Genomic DNA, 22565 nt, shown 5'->3' with positions numbered 1-22565 from the left:
GTTTGTCTAGTACCCTCCTTTCCTAGACCTCATGATTCCCCTCATAAACCCACCTCAAAACATCATTTACTGAAAGTGTAAATGACCCCACCCCTTAGCACAACTGACTCCATGATGGAAGTACCACCATTCAGGCCATAAAACTCAGCATGAAGACAACACATCTTGCCAAAAATGAAATCAAAGACCTAATCTATCGAAGTCCATAGTTCTGGGCAAGTCTCTAAATGTACTAACCTTGCTTTTTGCTTCTGTAGTTCTGCTTCTGACTAACTGTTCTTGTTAACTGAAGTATGTCAACCTAGGACATGGGGGTGGGGTGTAGGTGTGAGGATGTGGGGCTATGGAGGTGGGAAGTGGGGAACTGGGGAGGTGAGGATGGAGGCAGGAGGATCAGGATTAAGGGTAGTCTTAGCTATATAGCAAGTTTGAAGTCCATCTGAGTTACTGGAGATTCTGCCCCCTCCAAATCCTCTAGCTTCATTAAGAGACAGAATAGAGAGAGCAAGAAAGCAAGAGTGAGCACAAGCACTGGACCCAAGACAGGGACAACTTCAGAGGAACCTCACAACAAAGTGGGAATCTGACCTTTGAAATTTTGGGAGGCCTTCCTAATTTAAATCGGAAGTTTCACACCTAATCTTGATGCAGGCCACCCGCCAAGGAGCCAGGTACTGCAAAAGAGCACACATTTCTCTTTGAGATCCGAAGGGATTGTACTGCAAGGCCACTGTACATCAGGGCTGCTTCTTAACTTTCTGTATGGGGTGGGGGTGGGGTGGGATGAGGATTGGGGGGGAGAGAAGGAGGGGGAGAGAGAGGGGAGAGCACACAGGCAAGCAAGCACGCAACTGTTTCCCTGATGTCTCAGGCTGCCAGAGACATCTGGTGTCTAAGAGTGGGCAGCGTCTTAAACCCACAGCCTCCTGACCTATTACATCCGGCTCTCCTGTTCTGCTGGCAAAGTTAGAAAACTTCAGGCACCATTGAGGGGTCCAAAACTGAACACGGAGACAGTATGTCTCCCAAAAACAACTTGTCAAGGGACAGTCAATAAACTCCTCACTTAGGAAGGAAAGGATGCATGGCTCGAAGTCTTTAGCACTCTGTCAGGGTGTTCTGTGGTATGTGAGTCATCAAAAAAAGAGGTCACTCCAATTTTAATTTCAGGCCTGTGTGGCAGCAGGAAGGTCCAGCCTCTGATGGTGTTTTTATTGATGGTTACACAAAGTTGTTTTTTTGGGTAAAATATTTCCTCATACCAAAGTCCCTGTTCTAATTCATATGTCTGTCTGAAGGAAAGGCTCACAGCCCTGCTAGTTCAGTCCTTATTCTGTACTGTTTGCCGTGCCCAACAGTCCAAGAGCTCCAGGTGGGCCAGAAGCGTCTTGTGACCAAAGTCATGCAAAGGCTGTAAAGCTGCTCCAGAAAACAACTCCATAAATCACAGAAAACAATCACTGATTTCCATCATGATTTCTTCAAGGCCAAAACACTTTTAGAAAGCAGCTATTCACGCTAATGTTTACTCTAGATACAGTGAAAACAACTATTAATTCTAACGTTTACCCTAGACACAGTGAAAACAACTATTCATTCTAACGTTTACCCTAGACACAGTGAAAACAACTACTCATTCTAACGTTTACCCTAGACACTGAAACTCTGCTAGACTCCTACAGCAGCCCTCCCTCCTTTTCCTAAACCTAAACAGCACCACAACAAGCCCATCTCACAACTTTGTTTATGGAGGAAAATTCTTTGCCGTTTAACCCTGTAAGCTACACTCTTTGAACAATGTTAGAAAGGGAAGAGTTGCTTAGCCCAAATCCTACATGTTCCTACTGTAAAGACACCTCCTTGTGACTCGTGAGAAGCCCACACTGTCTAGGTGTGCTTCTCTCTCTGGAAGCACCTTCTAGCTGATAAAGCCAACTGCGCTTCACACGGACTCTTCCTGGAACCCTTACCTGAAGCCATAGACCTTGGTCAAGTCTGAGCGGATTCCTAAGGGGAAGAAATCTCTTCAGGCTGCTGTGGGGGATGGAATGGTGCTGTACCTCCGTCCCTGTCCAGTGGTGACTTCTTGTGAAGCTGTTGTTAAGTTAGCGGTAGGTGCGGCCTCCCACACTGAGTTTGCTGACAGCCACTCTACTCAAACCTTAGGGGAAAGGAGCCGCCAAGGGTGACAGCAGAAGGAACCAACCAGTTGACTCCCCCACCCACCCAGCCGAGCGAAATCCCTCAGATGAAGGGAGCAGGTATTAATCCTGAAATTTGCCAGAGAATAAACCAGTTCCATCATTTTGGCCAAATTAAAGCAAGCAGTTATTAAAATGTTAAATACTGACCAAGATGGAATTTGGTAAGGACCACCACCTGGAAACTTTCCAGCTGAGTGGCCTCGAGACACGTGTTGGTGGGACTTATATGGACAAAACCCCTAGGCCACTGGACTTTCCCATGAGGCTTTGCTGTTATTTTTCAAGAACTATAATTCTCAGAATCCCAGGAAGTCACCTGGTCTTTGGGCAGGTGGGGCATCCAGGTTAACATAGGGTCTAACATTCTCCCCTAAAGTTGTGTCCTGGGTCAAACCCTTGACTCTATGATGGGTACTGGTTTACATTTGGGTTTAATAACCATTAGTTTAATGATACCCAAACAGGAATTATCATTTAGTTATTGTATCAGTGATGTAAGAACCAACAGTAATTAGCAGAAGCAGAAGGGCCAAAGGCCCTGTGATGGATGGATATATTTTTGTTTTGTATAAAGCAGGCCAAGTATCCTATTCTATTGTAGAACTATTAGTTAATGAATCTGCTTGTTAGTACATCTGACCCCATTTTTCCTTGTATGTCAATTAGCATCACAGGTCTCTATTTTGGCCCCTGTGTCAGGGAGTTTCCTTTTGACTGAGTCCCTTTCGGCCTGTTATGGGGACAGGGACGATGTACTCTCTTCTGTAGCTGCTTCCAGCCGAAACAGGGTGTCTATTGTCAGGGCCAAGGAAGGCTGAAAGGCTAGCAAAGGCTGGGCAATGGGGCATTTATCAGAGGCATCTGATTAGCTGATCCAGGTGGAGGGACTGGGGAAGGAGGTAGGGGGGTGGTGTGGAGGGATGGTGATTACATTGGCTAGACTGGTTTACATCAGCTTTCAGCAAGTCCAGAGCTCAGGAGCTTGTAGTTTGCAGTTCTTCCTTGGAAAGTGTGTCTATCAGTCAAGTGGAAATCTGCTGAGATACAGACTAGAGACAGAAGTTAAAATTCAGGACCTTAAAGAAAAACCTCACATTAGAAACTTTTTTGTTTGACCTGTTGACAGGTGAATTCAAGCCTTATGACCTTGATTCTTTGAAGCTTACATGACTTTTAGTTTACCAAAGGAGATAAAAGTTTTAAGTACATTCGCAGTAACCACTCTATTGAAGTCCACACTGTAGTAAAAAAGCAGTTAACAGGTGTCTGTAAAGCAACTGAAACAGATTTACACCTTGGTGTCAGGGCAAAGGCTGTGGTTTTGGGTTAAAAAGCATGAACATTTTTTTCCTATGTCTAGATAGCTTGATATACATTTTAGCCCAATGAAAAGTACCTTTAAGTCTATGCTTAGAAGACAACCAGAGGAAATTTAAAATCTTGATCTTGTGACTGAAGAGTAAGTAGTCAGTGTTTTTCCAGTTTATCAGAACTCCATTTGTCCATGTTAAAAGTTTGAACCTTTGAAATCTCAGTGTAACAATATATCTTTACACTTTGTATTTATATATCTTGAATCATTTTTGAGACCTTTGGAATTTACTTAAGTCTTTATATCTTCAGACTTTTACATACTTTATATGGACTTTAACCATTTACCAGAGACACAAGCAGTTATTACTGAGAACAGTCATTGTAAGGTATGGTCTTTTAGTGAAAAGTTACATCTGAAACCTGTTTGTCTTTAATTATGTAGCCTGTGAACAAGGCAAGCCTGTCCTGCCTTTTTTAAAACAAGAAACTTAGTTTAACTAAGTTTGAACTAACAAGGTGGCTGCAGCCTTGCGGGAGAACCTGGTTGTCTGGGGCTGCTTAGCTGGTGGCCAGTGTCAGAGATCTGAGAAGGACCCACCCATATGACAGAGACTAGTCCATAGTCCTTTACCTAACAGTTATCTCAGGCTCCTGTGGTCTCTGTGGTGTTGGGTGCAGGGGTACCAAGACAGCAGTCTCGGCTGCCAGCCCCAAAAGATGAGAGGCTTTCCTGTGGAGGAGAAGCATGGGAAAGGCTGATCTTACTTTTCCTCGGCAAAGTGGGACAATCAACTCTCCAGTGTCCTTCTAGTCCATGGTTTGGACCAAGCCTTGACTGCAGGCAAGGCATTGGGGCAGTTTTGCCCACTGGTTAGCATTACCACAGCCCAGGCAGAGCCAATCATCACTGTGTCTATTGTCTTCTTGGAGAACTTGGGGGTCACTGCGAGGATCTGGGAGTCTTGTTTGTTATACAAGTTTAAATATCTTAAATGCCACATTCAGCAAATCTTTGACAGTTTGAGGACCATTATCTATAAAGTACAGTCCCAAACATCTTAAGACCTAACCATCTTTAACAGTGTATAATAAAAATAACAATTTCTGATTTGAAGCTCTTTTAGTATCAAGATAAGACTTATTTATATACATAGTCCATAAAGAAACTTGGAACTTTCCTGATCCTTATATAGTATACCATTATAGAACATAACAGTTCTCTGTATGATTCAGTTTGTCAAAAATAACGATGGCTTAACAATGCTAGCAAAAAAAACCCCAAGAAGGTTAGATATATATCTTTAAACCAGTCTCTGTTAGCTTGAATAGACCCGAAGTAAGGAGAGACATTCTCTAAGCCAGTGGTTCCAAGCTCTTAGTCATACTGCTTAGATCATTGTCTTACTGCATCATAGGATAGGAATACCTCAGTCTCTGGTGTTTAGCTATAGACTTAAGTGTTGGCCTTTTATTTACCTACTTATCAAGATCATATATTAATAAAGACATTTTAATAAAAATACCTTATAAATTTAAAAATGTCCTATAGCCTTATAAATTCAAACATTTTTTAAAAAACTTTCTTTAAAATATCGAGTTTATTAAAAAAAAATTTTTAACTCTAAAATTTACTTTTAAAGAAGTTTAAAATCCTTTAATGGTGTGTTCTTGCAATATCAAAATAAAGTGCCTTTTTACCTCAGGAATGAAGACATAGAGCACAACCACAATTTGTAAAAGGCAACATTGAGCCCAACAGTGTAAAGAATTCACAGCTCAATATCTGGGATTTATTCATAATCCTTTGTGTCTCCCTGAGGGGCTCGAATCATCTCTTTGGCAGCATAGACATAGCCTGCCTTCTAGATCCCAGCCTGCTCCATTTCATTGTGGTTGGATGCCCTGGCATCCCAAACATTCCAACCCTCAGATAAGATTAGATAAGATGTCCTTGAGCCTAGCATGTACCTATTCCCCTTTTACAGATACCCCTAGACAAATGTCAGCCAATCAGGGTCCTGAACCCTGTAAATCCCCTCCCCCCAACCTCTGATATGACAAAACCCCATAGTGCCTGAGCTCAGCACTCTCTGCTCTCACCGCTGTGTCTGACGGGCAGATGGAGAATCTAAGCTCGAGCTTGAATAAAGGCTCTTTGCTTTTACATATGGGATTCAGTCTCTGTGGTGGTCTTTTGGGGGTCCCTGGGATCTGGGCATAACACATGACAGTCTGTTTGGCTTCATCTCATTTAAGGTGGTTAATTCTGAACTGACAAAGTACCTCCCACTTGTAGTCTTTGATCTCTCTCCACTCCATTCTTAGAGGAGGGCAGGACAAGAACCCAGTTGGAGACAGGAGAAGGCAAGCACCAACTACCTCAGTCTCATGCAGTTCACTTCCAGAGATTCTCCTATTTCAATGACATTTTGTGCAGAGCTATGTGAGTGTTAGGTATCTAGATAAGCATTAGCAGGCTTGGAAGCCATGAGGATGGATTTTTCTCTCATAATTAGCTTTGGACGCCACCTCTCATTTACCATAATGGGCTTTTTCAGGCCCATTGAAGGAAAGCTGATCAAAAGAATTGAATCTGAATTCTGCCTCTTGCCCTAGATGGAGACTTGACCCTGAGATCTGCTCCCAAGATCAGAACATTGTATATACAGTTCAGAGGGCCTCCTTGTCCTCTGGAATTGAAGGAAATCTCCCCCTCACTCTCCTGGAGACCCTCTTCTGGCTGCCTGTGGCCATGATACGGTGGTATCTCTCCTCTCTCATAGTCTCCCACTTCAAGACACTATCATGGCTGCCTGGGGCCATGAGGCTCTCCAAATAAGCTCACCTGAAGGATGATTTATCAGCAGCTTTCTCTGAACCTATCCTGTTGTATGAGTTACAACAGAGACTACTCCTCAGCTGAGTCACTGGAAGAAACACTAAGGAGATGGAAGGAATAATTATTCCGGTAATGAGATAATACACTAATACATCTCTCCAGCCCTTCCCTCAAGGCAGTTACTTACAGATCTCTACTTCGAAGCCTGCCTGCTTTACCGAGTTTTAGCAAAACAAACAAACAAACAAACAAACCCATAACTTTCCCTTTGGATACTGACCCAAATCCTAAGCATGTCTGCCCTGACTTGACTCTGAGCTTTCTCACTCTTTCTCTGATACCTTTTCTGCAGTTGCTCATCGACAAACACTGCTGCCTCGTATTCTGAAGGCATGACTTTCTTGTCTTCATCATTTCCTTCTTAGTGGCTGCTGGCATTACCAGCTTGCCTGCCCTGTAGTTCTTCTCCTAAATTCTAATAAAACGAGTTTTCTTCGAGTATATCTAAAAATTCTTTCATTAGTGAGACTAACAACCCGTAGAAAGGAACCCTGATTGCACAGTAATGTGTCTTGCTCGATTTGTTGTCTGATATGCAAAGAACGTGGGTGTTGCACCATCGGACAGCCTGAGACCACTCTGGCAACTTGTTGATGGCGGGGGTGGGGGGGTGGGGGGGGTGGGGGGGTGGGGGGTGGGGGGGGTGGGGGGGGTGGGGAGGTTGTCTGATTAAAGAGAAGCAAGCAATTCTTTCTTCACCGTCCTGGGAAGATTTTATGAAGGGGGTAATGGCAAATGTTCAGAAAGCTAAGGCCTATTAGAAATGGTCTATTGTGGAATATTAGTTGAAGATGTGTTACATTCATTTACACCGTTGAATATTTGTTTAATGATGCAAAGATGTGTAGCATTCTTTTATGTTGCATTTGTTTAATTCTGTAAAGCTGTGTTACTTTGTCTGCCTAAAACACCTGATTGGTCTAGTAAAGAGCTGAACGGCCAAGAGCTAGGTAGGAGAGAGGGTTAGCCATGGCTGCCAGGCAGAGAGAATAAAATGGAGGAGAAATCTAGGCTAAAAAAAAGAGAGAGAGAGAGAGAAAGGAGGAAAGAGTGAGAAAAGGAGAAGGAGAGGGGGACACCAGGGGCCTGCCACCCAGTCACATAGCCAGTCACAGAGTAAGAAGGAAAGAAAGATATATAGGATAAAGAAAGGTAAAAAGCCCAGAGGCAAAACATAGTTAAAGCAAAACAGGCTAATTTAAGTTAGAAAAGCTGACTAGAAACAAGCCAAGCTAAGGCTGGGCATTCATAAGTAAGAATAAGTCTTTGTGTATTTATCTGGGAGCTGGGTGACCCGCCCCTAAAGAGTAACACAACAACAACAAAAACCCAACTACATCTCTCTCTCTCTCTCATAGAATTTGAGTCTGGTCTCTAGGCCTTTACTCCTCATCTCTAAAATGTGGATGTGTAGACTAATACTCTTTCAACTCTCACATTGTCTGTCTTGTGGTCTCTAATTATGCAGCTGTTGATTGCATGAGTCCATGTGTATATAAATTGGATTGTACATGTTCTGGTAGGGTCTTCTAAAGGGAACACACACACACACACACACACACACACACACACACACACACGGATACTGGTTTACAGAATACAACAGTGACAGTCTGGGTATTCCAACGAATGTCTTAGGAGAGGCTGAGAACCTCATAGTTGCTGGATGTCTCAGCAGCCAATCTGAGCTGGAGGGCTGGAGTATTCCTGAAGAGCTGCTGGTTGTCAGTCTACATTGGAGATGGAAGAAGTTGGTCCTTAGAGTGGCGAAGAAATGTTATCGCAACAGCTAGATAAACTTACCAGGGTGAGGGCGAGGACACGCAGGCAGGAAGGAGTTTCTTTTTACTCCTTCTTTTTATCTGGGTTCCAACCCAAGGTGTCACCAACATGGGTCTGCTTTAAGTAACCTTATTAAGAAAGTTGTTCCAGGGAATGCCCAGGAGCTGCTCTAGCTCCACTCCCATTATAGTCCTGCATGCCTGTGTCCTGCTCTCAGGGTCTTTCTGCCCTACCTTCTTTTGCTTCCTTGTCCGGGCTTTGCCCGCCGGCTCCCCAACTCCCAAGCAGAAACAAATCCTTCAGCATGCAGCCTGGCTCAGCAGAAAAGCCAGGCGACTTCCACCTCCGGAGAAGGTGCATTCGCTGCATTGCTGCATTGGTCGGCAGGGGGCGTCCCGTCACCTGGCTCCAACCTTAACACTGGTAGCGGTTTCTTGGTTATTGACAGAGGTCTGGAAGGTAATAGGTGAATTTAAAAAAAAAATCTGTGAAGCATAAACATGTCCTAACTTCCAAAGAACAGATTTCTGAGCCTGTTACAGCCACCGCGCACCCAGACGCTTTAGTACCGAACTTGCTCCCTTCAGATTGCACAAAGGCAGTTGTGTTTGCTGGTGTGACAAGCTTTACTGTTTAGTTGCACCGGAAAGAGCCTTTCTGGAATCCAGTCTAACCACGATGCTCCCTGGAATGAAGTTCTTGTAGCCCCAGCGGAGCTGTCAGTAAGTGGGATCAACTGTTTCTACTCCTCATTCCCAGGTCCACTTATTCTTCCTGTTGGGACACGGCACTGTAAACAGGCTACATCGGAAGGGGTGATTCCTTCTCTTCAGAGTATGGCCCTTAAGCTGCCGCTTCAGCTCAGCCACGCTTTGGAAGCCTCCTGCCACCTCCCTCTGCTGAGGAGGCTTGCTCATTGTTCTGTTCTGATAGAATCTGGAGCATGGGCACCTCCTGGTTTAGCATTCTGGTATCTCCATAGACAGGTGAGGTAGTTACAATAGAAGGTAGGGAAGCCCTTCTGAACTGTGATTGGGGGACTGTGTTAGTTTACCTAATTTTCCTGGTGATGCCTCTGTGATCTTCAGTTCCCTTCTCAGGCCAGCAGGGCTGTCTGGAGACCTGCCTTGTGTTTATAAACCTTTTGCCTTTTACCTTTCCCAAGCTGGCTAAGAGGTTTGTCCTCATACTGCAGATATACTCACCCATGGGAGTCCCACTCTTTTGGTGCCAAAGACAAGAAGATTCTTTCCTTTAGCGTCTTTGGTGATTTTGGTGAGGAAAGTGGGCGTTCCTTGGCTACCTGACAGTTGCAAGAGGAGGGGCTTCCTTTTCTCAGTGAAAAACTACAACTCAGAACCAGTGTGGGCGGCGTCCATTCATTGGTTCTCTGTCACTTCAAGGTAGCCCAGGCTGGCCTGGAAGTCACTGTGTGACCCAGGATAGCTGAGAATGACCTTGAACATTACATTTTTCAGCCTCCACCTCCCGAATCCTGGAGTTACAGGTGTGGAGCACCACAGCCCGTTTTGTGTGATGCTGGAGAGTATGCAGACTAAGGGAGGACCACATCCCTGCCCCATATTCCCCATTTTATGATTCCTAGTGACATCCATACCGATATCATGGTACTGTTTGTGGCTAATAGATAACATCCTCATTCAAGAATTACTTTATAGATTTATTGCCCAGTGTCTGCCATGTACTCCATTAATGTTACTGGAGGCAAGGTGTGTAGCGGCAGAATTTCCTACAATGCATGAACTGCAGCACAGAGCTTGTCATAGTAAAGCAACCAGAATGTTAGTTAGACATGTTAGTGATCTAAGGATGACTTTTTATTGTCTTCACACAAGAATGAAAAGTTCATTATGTAACAGGCTGCTGTAACTTGGTAGGCCCCCAGATCTCAGCACAACTGACTCCATGATGGAAGTACCATTCAGGCCATAAAACTCAGCATGAAGACAGCACCACTTCCCAGAACAGAAACAAAGACCGACTCCCACAAAGTCCATAGTGCTGGGAAAGTCTCTAAATGTTCCAACCTTGCTTTTTGGCTTCTGTGGTTTCACTTCTGGCTAACTGCTCTTGTTAACTAAAGTATGTCAGCCCAGGATGTGGTTTTAATGTCTAAAAGCTTAACGTGAGAGAGGATCAGGATGACTCTGGGATCCTGAACACCCAGTGTAGCCACAGGTAGATTAACAAGGACTTGACAAAAATATTGTCCAGGTAGTCTTCTCTGGTGGATATCTACCCCACAACAACCAGACCAAACAATCTTTGTTACTGAGTGCCTGGAAGGTCTTAGAACACCATGGATCGGGGGTTGGGGATTTAGCTCAGGGGTAGAGCCCTTGCCTAGCAAGCGCAAGGCCCTGGGTTCGGTCCTCGGCTCTGGAAAAAAAAAAAAGAACACCATGGATGAGTGTGTACTCCCTTATTAATGGGATTGTCATGGATTATGAATGTGTATTCATTTATTATCCCTTTTCTACTTGGAAACTTTCAAATTCTTTGTTTTATTCCATCTTAGATGTGTCTTAATAGGCTGTGTTTTGTGATGTTTCTGCTTTTCCGGGGACTCTGTAATTTCCATCTGTTTCTAAACCCATGCCTACTTCTTACCAAAGAATGTTTCTTCAGTTTTGATTTTGTGTCTTGTCTTTTAAATGTTTTGGAATCTCAGTATCTCTCAGGCTGCTTCACTGAAAGTCAAGTGAGATGTACAGTCAATATTAAATGAATTAATAAGTAATTATTTTTTCCCCTGGGTTTGAACCCAGGGCTTGAGACAAGCACTCTACCACAGAGAGACAAATTAGATGTTGTACTTACTGGATTTCCATATTGCTGAAATGAGATGACAAGGTTCAGTCTAAATGTTGGGTGTCAAGAAAAGGCATGAGGCTGGGAAAATTCTTCCATAGGGTTGGAGACTCACTTGGATTGGCCTAGGTGATTAAGAAAGGGTCACCACACATCTCTTATATTGCTTTCAAGGACTTGGAAGGACATTCTGGCCAAGAATTCTAAGAAAGGACATGCGTTTTATTTTGAATAATAACTGAAGACAAACTGTTGGTTAAATCAGCGCTGCTCGTGGCCGGCAAAGGAGAATGCTGACTGGAAGAATCATAGGCCATGGTTACCTAGAGCTTTATTGGGAGAAGAGGGGGGAGAGAGAGGACAGAGAGAGAGAGAGAGAGAGAGAGAGAGAGAGAGAGAGAGAGAGAACAGACAGAAGGAAGGAGCAGAAAGGAAAGAGACAGGCACACAGAGGGCCCACCCGCTTTTTAGGCTGGGATGCAGTCGCAGGCTGATGATGTAATTAAGGACAGAATCCTTACACAAACAGTTCTAAAGTTGGGTTTGTGAGATAGCTCAGAGGTTAAGAGCACTTGCTGTTCTTGCAGAAGACCCGGGTTCTATTTCCAGCATTCACATGGAGGCTCACACTTAACTGTAACTCCAGCTCCAGAGCATCTAACACCCCTTCCTGGACTCCAGGGCAACAGTGCATACATACATGTATACATCACATTCATACACATCAAATTTGAAAATAACAAATAAATTTTCTTTTAAAAGGAACTCTAAACTTCAGGATTTCAAAGTGCAAGCAATACTGAAAGAAACATTTAGGCGTACACAATTAATGCAACATTTACATTTATTTTTACTGATAAGCAAAGACATACCAATTTAGCAAGGCTAATCAGTGGCTCCGTGCCATGCTATTGCATTAGATCAGCTGCAGCTTTTTAAAAAGATTTGTTTATGTGCACATGTGTGTATGTTCATGTGTGCAAGAGCTTGTGTCTGTCCATGTGTAGGAAGGCATTACGTGTCCTGCACTACCACTCTGCCTGGTCCTCTGAGGCAAGGTCTCTTGAACCTGAGACTCATGTGCTCTGGACGAGACTGGAAGCCAGCAAACCCAAGGGTCCTCCTGTCTCCCAGATGCTTGGAGCAGAGCCAGCCATTTCCAGCCTCAGGCTTCTGTTTGGTTTTACTCAATAAGACATTAGCAAATCAGAACAAGAAAATAATTTATTTTAGCACTTTCCTGCTTGGGTCCCTGTAGCTCAAGGTCCGGGCTGGTCCTTTCCAGTTTCTACTAAGAGCATGCTGATTACTGAGCTCTAGGGTATTTTACGTTCCTTTGTACATTCCTTGCTTTGTCTGAACCCTGCCCACACACACCTTACTGAATACCCTTCCTTTCAGCTTCCTCAATTATGCTGCACACTCTCTGAGCTGATCTGGGGTTCTAACATACAGGGTGAACATGGGTGTTTGGGAGGAAATCCACAAGAAAGAAAAGACTATATGGAGCTTTTCATGCAGTTATAGGAAAGTGAGTTTTGAGGCCCCACTGGCTAAGTGATCCAACTATTTAGCTTTTCTGAATGCCAGTTTTCCCGGGTTACTAGAGGGATAATGTCGCTGCTGGAGTTGTGCCAGTGAGGTGATCTGTGTACAAACAGTAGCACAGCACCTGTCACACTGCAGGTGTTCCCTGCCGAGGCCAGTGCACTGGCACACACCAGGTTCTCCTGGGCCCCTCACTCCCTGCATCTGCTGCCGAGAGGGCACCAGGACAGAGCTCCAGGGAGGAGCTCTCCCCTCCCCCTCTCCTGGTTTTGCCCACCCGTTGCTTTCTCACGGATCCCTGGTTGTGGAGACCACATTTAGACGTCTTACCTTTCCAGGAGGGGAATAGGGCAGAAAGGAGACAGAGACAAGACAAGAAGGATTCAGGAGAGTTTGTTCATGTTAAGGCTATTTGGGCTATCACACCGAAAATCACAAGAAGGGGCAAACTGGTGAGGGCCAGTGAGCTTCAGGGCACATCTTTCCTTCTGTTGGGTCCGGGGTCCCGCAATAATGAGGAACAGACCACCAAAGTCTATTAAACCAGAAGCAAACTTTATTAGAAAAAAAGAACATCACCGTGGGACATAAGCTTACCAATTATCTAGGACCACAGTTAGTCTGGGATTCTGAAGCTTTGGCAAAGGGGCGGGGTTCAAGGCCCTTTTCATAGAGAAGTAAGCATCAGTATGTGGTGCATGCTAGGAGTCGTGTAGAAACAGCTATTAAAAGTTGACTTTGGTTTTGGTTGTGAGAGTAGGGGGTTATTGAGAATAGCTAACCCCAGGGCTTCAGAGAGCAATCACTAAAATCTAACATTTGGGATGCTGACAGAGCTTCCCATCATAAAAAAAGAAAGGCCTAAAGGTTTATCCCTATTTGTTGGCGGAGCTGATGGCTGTCTGCTTCCATCTCTTAAGCTTATAATTTTTTATTCCTATATTCCTATATTTCTAGACCCCTCACCTTCCTCGTCTCTTCACCAAGTGTGAGATGCCAGGTGAGGGCAGGGAGCAGTTACCCTGTCCCTCCTCAATTCCAGGCGAGCTGCTTTGGGCACTGTCCTTAGTAGCAGCTGGTCAGGCAGGAGAAGGAAAGTCACTAGGTGCTTACAGCTCAGAGTAATCACCCTAGGTATTTATCTGGCGCCGGTCCCCCTCTGCAAACACTGGCTTTAATCCTTCAGCCTATGGCAGTCAGAAAAAGAGAAGCTCAGAGAATAGCAAGAGTGTCCCTGAGGCCACACAAGACTCGGTGTGAAAATAGGAACTTGGTGGGGATGACAAGGCAGGCACTGAGAGTGGGTGAGGTAGCTGGTGAAGGAAAAATACCTAGTCCCCAGTTTCTGGTTTTAGACGCCCTTCCACCTCTAAATGCTGCTCTAATTCTCAGCTCCCATGGGTAAGGGAACAAAGGCTGTTGAAGTTTTAGCAATCCTTCTATGTCTGGGGGATGGCCTGCAACCACTGAAGTGACTCCGGTTCCCAATTCTACCCACACTCCCTGTTCCCCTGTCAGAGACGTGAATTACAGCATGGTTGAAGGGAAAGGGTAAAATGGGCATTTTATTACACATAATAGCAACTCCGGAGTGATGGTCTTCATACCAATGTTCCAGTTAAACAGGCACTCGGACAAAACATCCTTTCTAAGTCTTGAGCAAGAACAGGGTCTCACACATATAAAATCTGGGATAGTCCGTGCCTAGTAACTGCTTGGTCTCACTGAAAAAGTATCTGAGGAGCAAAGTCATTTAGGGGTGTCCTCAGGAGAAGCCATCCTAGATAGGTCCATCAGAGCAGTGAGGAATCTCTCAGGCCCACAGTGCAATAAGAGCCATGAAGGCAAAACCAGCTGCCACACAGCCATACTTGGCCAGAGGGGCCTCAGGACAGGCCAGCTCCCGGGGCAAAATTTCTAGGAAGGTGACATACAGGAATGTGCCAGCTGCCACTCCCTCTAATACAGCCTGGGCTAATCCCTGCGCTGGTCCTGAGGCCCCTCCAGCTACAGTCATTCCTAGAGCTAGGCCCACAGGAGACATGAGTGCTAAAGACAGTATGCAGAACACGGCCCACCATGTCCCGGTGCCAATCTTCAGCAGCCGGAGGCCTACACTGAACACCACGAGCCCCTTATGAGCCAGAACAGCGACACAGAGCTGTATAGCGCCGGCCACTGATGTCTGCAGTCCCACAGCTAAACCTTCAAACACGGAGTGAAAGGACAGGGAGATCAGGAGGATGAGGGCGCGCAGGGGACCCAGTGAGGGTGAAGGCACAGGCAGGTGCTTGTGGAGTCCAAAGGCGTGGGTCCCTCCCCATTCCTCTTCCTGCACGGTGGATCCTCCAGCATGCCCGTGACAGAACTGCAGTGCCAGCGACTCCAAAAGGAAGACGAAGAAAAAGCCCAGGGAGATGACGAGCTCTCCATAGGGATACTCCACCTAGGAACAGAAAGACGCCCGTGAGCCAGGAAGGGAAGGAGACAGTACCCCGGGGGGGGGGGGGGGGGGGGGGGGGGGGGGGGGGACACGGTCAGGAGAGAGAAGACAACGGGGAAATGCGGCGACAGAACAAGAGAGGGAACGAGGCTGAGCAGGCATGCAGAGTGAGAGACCCAGAGGGGCTGAGGGGCCAACCGGCCCTTGGGTTAGACACAGCGGAAACTAACGTGAAGTATGTTAGAGGGTCCGGGGCAGGACGGACAGAGTAGAGCAGGAGCTTCCTCTGAGGGCCCACCCACAAAGGATTGGGTTGGTGCCTTCTTTCTTTACATGATTTGGGCTGAGAAGAGGTTCCTGGTACTCCTCACAAATCAGAAGGGCACGAACAGTCCCTGGTTCTCTTCACTCTCCAGATAGGCGCTACTAGATACTTACGGAACTCGAAGTGGCATCATGAGAAGAATTTCCCTTACTTCCTGTACTATTCTAGGGAGACAGAAACAGAAATTAGACTGCGTCCGAGGCAGCGCTAGCTCCTGTCCCGCCCTTTCAGCAATCAAGCTTTCCTTGGAAGCCCAACCTGACCACCGTCCACCCTTCTATCAACAGCTGCTGACCATACGCTCTGTGCGCTACTGCTTCCCGCTTTCCTCCCAGCCTCTGGTGATCATTCTGGCCCCATAGCTCCTCACTTGATTTCTCTGCTACCCACCTGCACCATGAATTTCTCAATTTCTGATTCAATTCCCTCCAGGGCTTCAGCAGTCATATGCATCAACCCTGCTCCCAGAAAGACCCCGGCAGAGACGCAGCCCAGGAGGCTGAGAACTCTGTAGTGACGACCTAAGAAGAAAGCCAAAGCGATTCTTCAGTTAGCAACGAGATAAGTGGGAATGAATGAAGAGCAACAGAGAGCACCCAATGTCTTTGGGGGCTGTGAGGACCCGAGCCAGATGTGAGGGAAGGGCTGGGTTAAGCCTTGGTGTAGGGACGGAGACAGAGTGGGGCTATACCTGTAGCTGCATCCATCTGGAACCATTTGAAGCAGATGGGAGTAAGGCCACAGCCCAGGGTGAGAACCAGAAGGGCAAGCAGGCAGCCAATTTTCACTCCCAGCAGTACCTCCATCTTTGGGGTGTAGGATAAGCAGAGACCTCAGAATGACAAATGCAGTGAGCAGCAGCTGAGGTGACCCAAATGGAGTGTTCCCTTGCGTGAATTCAGGAGACTGTTGCTATCCTTTGTCCTGGACGGTCTGGGCTTCCACAGGCCTGGGCCACATAGCTGACTGGGGCTCAGCTCCTGTCACCAGCCCTCCCACTAACTGGAGGCCCCTCCCCTGCCTCCCGCCTCCCTGAGCTTCCAAACCAGAAACTCCAGACTCCCTGCCAGGTGTAGCTCCGTGAAATCTTCTCTTCAATGCTGTGACTAATCCAAGAGCTCTGAGGAGTCTTAGTTCATGTCTGGGGTTGATCTAACCTCAAATGGGACAATCTATGGTAGTTACGTCCCAGCTAATTTATGTGTGGGGCAATGTGGTCCTGCCGCAGTCAGGACAGTTAATCTAAGCCTTCCATACTCTACCTTATCCCAAGTCTTACAGGCTGCTGTGCTGATACTTGAACTGAACCCTTTCAGAGAGGATTTGGGGCCACTTGAGGGTAGAGGGGGTGGGGTTGAGCAGAGGGCTGCTACTCTTCTGTGGGAACTAGGGAGTGAAGGGATTCCCCTTTCCTCTAATTCCAGAAAAATAGCTCCAGGCATGGAAATCTCCAGGGTCGAGTGCAGATGCCTTTTGTTACGACATAAGATACTGTCCCTTTTGTTTGTTTGATTTTTAACAATTATGTATTTTGAAAATTCTAAGAGGATATGTCAGAGGTTATTTAAATTAATAATTTTGGTCGTAAAACCAGTATAGAACATTTATTTATTTGTTTAACTATTTATTTGAAGTGCTAGGAATTGAGCCCAGGGCGTGCTGCACAATCCCCTTTCCAGCTACATGGGAGCTGCTCACTTCCTATCTAAATTCTCACCTATAGTAACATTCCTATGGGAAACTCCCTTCCATTAAATTCACTCTTCAAATTCATGAGACAAGGCACCTGGAGGCCACTACCTCAGGGTGGCTTGGTGGCCATGGATTGTCTAGCATCCTAGCTTCCTAAATTATTGCTGGCTCACTAGAGGTAATATAATCCTGTCATATTCAAGACTCCCATTCTTCTCCATTCAACATAAAACACTTCTAGGAGAAAAAAAAAAGATTTAATTATTGTTAATCCTGAGATTCTTGACAGAAAGACCAGTTCCACAATTGTAAGCCACATTTGAAGCAAGCTTTCATGAAATCCTGATCAGGATGGACTCTGGTCAGGTCCACTCTGGGATCCTAGAAGGTGGCCACAAATTTGTAGGGGCATGGTGATGGTGATGGTGATGGTGATGGTGATGGTGATGGTGGTGGTGGTGGGTGGTGGTGGTGGTGGTGATTGTTGGTAGCAGTGGTGATGGTGATCTTGGTGGTAGTGCACACCTTTAATCCCAGCACTCAGGAGGCAGAGGCAGTTGGATCTCTGAGTTGGAGGCCAGCCTGGTCTACAGAGTAAGTCCCAGGACAGCCAGGGTGCTACACAGGGAAATCCTGTCTCAGGAAAAAGAAGGAAAGAAAGACATGTTCTCAGAGAGTGAGAAAAGCAGAGAGTCAAAGCTTCCTTAGGACCAGGACATGAGATTATGGTGACTTTCAATGTCTACCCCAAAAGATTACTACCAATCTGAGCATTCTTTTTAATGCTGCTCAGAGAGGGTAATTTGTTGAAGACTTGCTCTTGTTGTGGGGTATTCTCCAAAGAAGACTGCTCAGAAATGGGTTTAAGCCAAAGGAGTCTTTAGTAGATGGTTGGTAACTACACTGAGGGCTTAGGATCCCACTGTAGCCCTGAGCCTTTCTCAGGATAAGCTTGAAAGCTCAAAAAGCACGTCCTAGGTTGATACACCTCAGTTAACAAGAACAGTTAACCAGAAGCAGAACTACAGAAGCAAAAAGCAAGGTTAGTACATTTAGAGACTTGCCCAGAACTATGGACTTTGATGGATTAGGTCTTTGATTTCATTTTTGTCGGTGGCAATGTCTACTTGATGAGTTCTATGGCTTTAGTTGTGCTAAGGGATGGGGCCATGTACACTGTCAGTAAACAATGTTGTGATGTGGGTTTATGAGGGGAATCATGAGGTCTAAGTAAGGAGATGCTTGGAACACAAACTTATGCATCAGTTTAGCCCTCAGTGGCACAGCTGCGGGCATCACAGGGACCTGGGAGTGGGTAATGGTAGACAGAGACACAAAACTCTGGGTTCTCTTCAAGAATGAACAATTGTTATTTTCCCACTGCTGTTTATATATGATTTAGCTAGCTACCAGAAATCACACAACAGGAAGAGCTTGAGCAAAGAGTCTCTTGGCCCCCTTATCAGAGTTCTTCCTTCTGCTCTGCCCTGCCCTTGGATCTAGGTCTTGTACCTGCAGTTTTTCCTCAGTCAAGGGACCACATCTGGGTCAGTGCTTGAGAAAGGAACTGCAGACCGTCTGGACACCAACAATTCTGTCTCTGTTGAATGGAAGGTTCCTCGTTTAGATGCATAAAAGCATATATACTTTTTTTTCAGATTGACCTTCAGATTCAATGTCATTCCAATTAAAATCCCAACCAAAGAGGTGACTGCCAGGCTAGGGCCAGAGTATCCCACCATCCATTCTATCTGTGCCCACTGCATAGAGTGTGACAGTCACCCCTCAATGAGTACCACAGGAATGTCTTCAGTGGCACCAATCATGGCTCCCAGAGTGAGGACTTGCTGTACCTGACCACAGCCAACAAGTAGGGGTTCCAATCACCCACAGGAAGTATGGAGTGACAGGTAATGTAAGGCTCCACAGAGTCCACCTGGAGTTACATGCATGGAGTCACTCTGCAGAATCGTGAGTGCACAAAGGAGATGCAAGGCCTTTCACAGACCCTGCCTGCCTGGGAGGTCCCTCTGTGGTGCCTGTGCAATTCCAGAAACCTGATCAAAGGTTCAAGATCTGCTTTTGTTCAGTAGTCTTTCAAGGAGATGTGTAGGAGGCCCCCAAACATGAAGAAGACAGTTTTAGCTTTGTGCAACAATGTTCTTTGAGCTTTGGAAAAAAATCACAGTTAAGCTAACTTGCATCATTGTGCAAATCAGCTTTCCACTGTTTGATAGACACCTGATACATATGGCTTGAAAGAAGCAAAGATTTAGTTTGATTCCTACTTTCAAAGATATCAGTCCACGGTCAGTTGGCTCCTTGTTTGGGGGTCTGTGGTAGAGAAGAGAGCATGGTGAGAAGCACGTGCTAATCAAAGCTGCCAAGGTCATAGTAGAAGAAAGGGGGCAGAAAAGGGCACCTGGGGTCCCAATATGCCCTTCAAGGACTCGCCCACAGTGTCCTAACTTCTTTCTGCTGAGTCCTGTCTCCAAAGGTTACCATCCACCAACAACACCACAGGCTGCGGGCAAGCATTTATTACATGAGTCTTTCAGAGATATTTAAAACCTGGCTCATAAGCTGGGTGTGGAGGGTGCAAGTCTATAACCCCAGCACTCAAGAGGCTGAGGCAGAAGGATGGCAAATTGGAATCCCTTCTGGGCTTCCAAGAAAGTTAAACCAAACCTAGACTACAGAGTGAGACCCTGACTCAACACTTCCTAAGCACCCCCAAAAGATGAGTCCCTAAAAACAGGTCCTTATGACAATATTGTAAATGCTGTGCACTGTCGTTTCCATGGACAGCCCTGCACTTGGCAGAGCTGTGGTCAAGACTCTGCTGACACGGGGCATCTGCCAGTCAGCAGGTTAAGAGCAGTCATTGCCACAGTATCCCAGGGTGGAAGAAATTCCAAGTGTTGGACACCTGCTCTCTCCAGTGGAATCTACACAAAGAGATGTCTATCAAGGGGAACAGCAAAATATTCACTGTGGTTTTTATGACAAATGCAGAAGTATTTCTTGATATGCCTTATGACATTCATGAAATTTAAAAAACTACTTACTGCTAGGGTATAATTCTGAGTGTGCTTCACAACATCTGGAAATGTGCCACTGATTGGAATGCAAGGGAGGTTTTTAACAAAAGAATTAGAGGGGTTTTTATTCTGTTGAAGCCAAAACTCACATCCATGTTGCACTAGGGATGTAGCTCAGTGTCAGAACATTTATCTAGAGTTCACAAGGCCCAGGTTCAAGCCCCAGAACAAAGACAAACACATGCAAATTCATGTGAATGTTTAGTTTATTTTGATTAACTTTGACTTTTACCAGGGGATCTTAGATAAAGAAATGTTCTCCTGAAGGTCCTCAGTGTAATACTAGATCCTTTGTACTAGTTCTGGAGGTGGATGTGGGTAGTTGGAAATGGACAAAGTAATTTTATGCAGGAAACAATCAGAAAAATATTATGCAGCATGACCTTAGTACAATTTTTTCTTATTGTTTCTGAATACAGTTTTTTAAAGTTTGTTAATTTTAACTTGTGTGTGATTGTGTGTGTGGATGAGATTGTGTGTGTGTGTGTGTGTCACATGTGTGCAGACACTAATAGAAACCAAAAGAAGTGTCAGATTCTGTGGGAGCTGGAGTTCTGTGTAGTTGTGAGCTCTGGGGGACAAATTTGAGTCCTCTGGAACAGGTGTCTGGAAGAGCAGGAAGTGTCCTTAACCACTGAACCATCCCACCGGTCCTTAAGATTTAGTTTTATTTGTGTGTATCTGAGAGTATGTACACGCCAACAGAAGCTATCTGAGGACCTGTGATTGAGGACCTGTGATCCCATGGAAACAGAGTTACAGACAGTTGTAAGCCATCCAACATAGGTGCTGGGACCAGACTTAGGTCCTCTGGAGGAGCAGCAAGTGCCCTTAACCACTGAGGCTTTTCTCCAGACCTCAACAACATATGATTTTAAAATTGAGGGCAGAAATGTAAATATCTCTTAGGAATCTGGCTTTCCAAGGCTCTGTTTTCTCTAAGTACCTAGGCAGGCTATCAGGAACCTTGGTCTGTCTGTAACATGGTCATAGTCACAAAATCTGCAGTCAGTCGGCAGAGGATATACAGATCTTTGTGCAGAATTCATAGTCAGACTTCAAACTGCCCTGTACAAGATGACTCGAAGTTAGATTTCTTACAGCAAAGCTAACAGCACTCCTGCTTGGGGGCCGTTGGTTGGCCAAGTGAAGAAACAGAAGGCTGGTTGCACAAGGAGGCCATGTGCCCGTCTGTGGGTTCTGCATGTTGAAGACTCCAGCCACCTGGCTCTGCCAGCTCCACCCACAGGGCTGCTCTATAAGTATGGGCCCGAGTTATCCCTGATTTCCAGCACAACCATCCTTGTGTTCTCACAGGAGCCACAACACAGACTGGGTAAGTCACTGAGCTCTAAGACTGGGATAGGAGGGGCAGGGATGGGCAGTGTCCAGGAAAAAGGGAACTGTGAGCCCACAGCACCAGCAGAGGGCCTTCAGGAGGAGTTAGGAAAAAGTGAGCCAAGATGGGGAGTACTCACTGCTCTTCTGTTCTCACAGGAAACATGGGTGTGAAGCTGCTTGAGTCCAGACTTTGTCTCCTGCCGCTGCTGCTGGGACTTGTCATGGTGGTTGCCTCATTCCAGATCCCACCGTATTTAACCCCGTCCCAGTGGTTTGAAATCCAGCATGTAATTATGACCAGCCCCCAATGTACTGCTGCAATGAGGAGTGTTAACCGGCATACAGGACAATGCAAGAACTTAAACAGTTTTCTTCATACAAGCTTTGCTGCTGTTGTTGGTGTGTGTGGCCATATGAATACTACTTGTCGTAATGGTCTTACAAATTGTCATAATAGTTCAACTCAGGTATCCTTAACATTCTGTAACCTCACAGCTCCAGGAGTAAATTATACACAATGCCAATACCAAACAACACAGGCAAGGAAGTTCTACAGAGTTGCTTGTGACTATAGAACTCCACAGGACAATCGTACCTATCCAGTGGTTCCGGTTCACTTGGATGGGATATTTTAGCTCCAGTACCAGCACTTTGTGTCTTCACTCTGTATCTGCTAGTTCCACAGTCATAGTAGTGAAGATCCAATTCCTCGGTCTGCGCGGCCATGAGCACCTGTCCTTGTGAAGCCTGTCCCTGACTCCCTTCAAATGTAGCTGAACAGATGTTTTCTACTCAATAAACACCTTTGCATACTCATCTGGTTCTCTGCATATCTCTGTGTGTGTGTGTGTGTGTGTGTGTGTGTGTGCGCTCGCGCGCGCCTGCCTGCCTGCCTGCCCGCCTGCCCACTAGTCTGTCTCTCTGTCTGCATGCATTTTGGCTTCTGTAGTTTTTCTTCCGACTGAGGGTTCTTACTGAGGTATGTTAGCCCAGGATGTGTATTTTTTTGTGTTTAAAATCTCATCCTGGGGGCTGGAGAGATGGCTCAAGGGTTAATAGTTATGGCTGTTCCTCCAAAGGACCT

The 22565-nt window shown here is 45.8% G+C and overlaps 2 protein-coding genes across 2 annotated transcripts; one reads left to right on the top strand and one right to left on the bottom strand.

The window, feature by feature from the left end:
- Positions 1 to 14392: 14392 nt before the first annotated feature.
- Positions 14393 to 16153, bottom strand: LOC131919175 (zinc transporter ZIP2-like). The gene is made up of 4 exons (XM_059273264.1): positions 16039 to 16153; positions 15738 to 15868; positions 15461 to 15511; positions 14393 to 15025 (listed from the first exon to the last, which is right to left on the bottom strand). The coding sequence occupies exons 1-4, from the start codon at positions 16151 to 16153 to the stop codon at positions 14393 to 14395; spliced, it is 930 nt and encodes a 309-aa protein (XP_059129247.1).
- A 5489-nt stretch (positions 16154 to 21642) lies between these two features.
- On the top strand, positions 21643 to 22116 carry LOC131920044 (eosinophil cationic protein-like). The gene has a single exon (XM_059274460.1). It carries the CDS (start codon positions 21643 to 21645, stop codon positions 22114 to 22116), a length of 474 nt encoding a protein of 157 aa, XP_059130443.1.
- The last annotated feature ends 449 nt before the right edge of the window (positions 22117 to 22565 follow it).

The sequence above is a fragment of the Peromyscus eremicus genome, chromosome 9 (genome assembly GCF_949786415.1).
Source record: "Peromyscus eremicus chromosome 9, PerEre_H2_v1, whole genome shotgun sequence".
Lineage (NCBI taxonomy): Eukaryota > Metazoa > Chordata > Mammalia > Rodentia > Cricetidae > Peromyscus > Peromyscus eremicus.
Note: the sequence above shows the minus strand (reverse complement) of the source record. Positions and strands in the feature narration are given on the sequence as shown.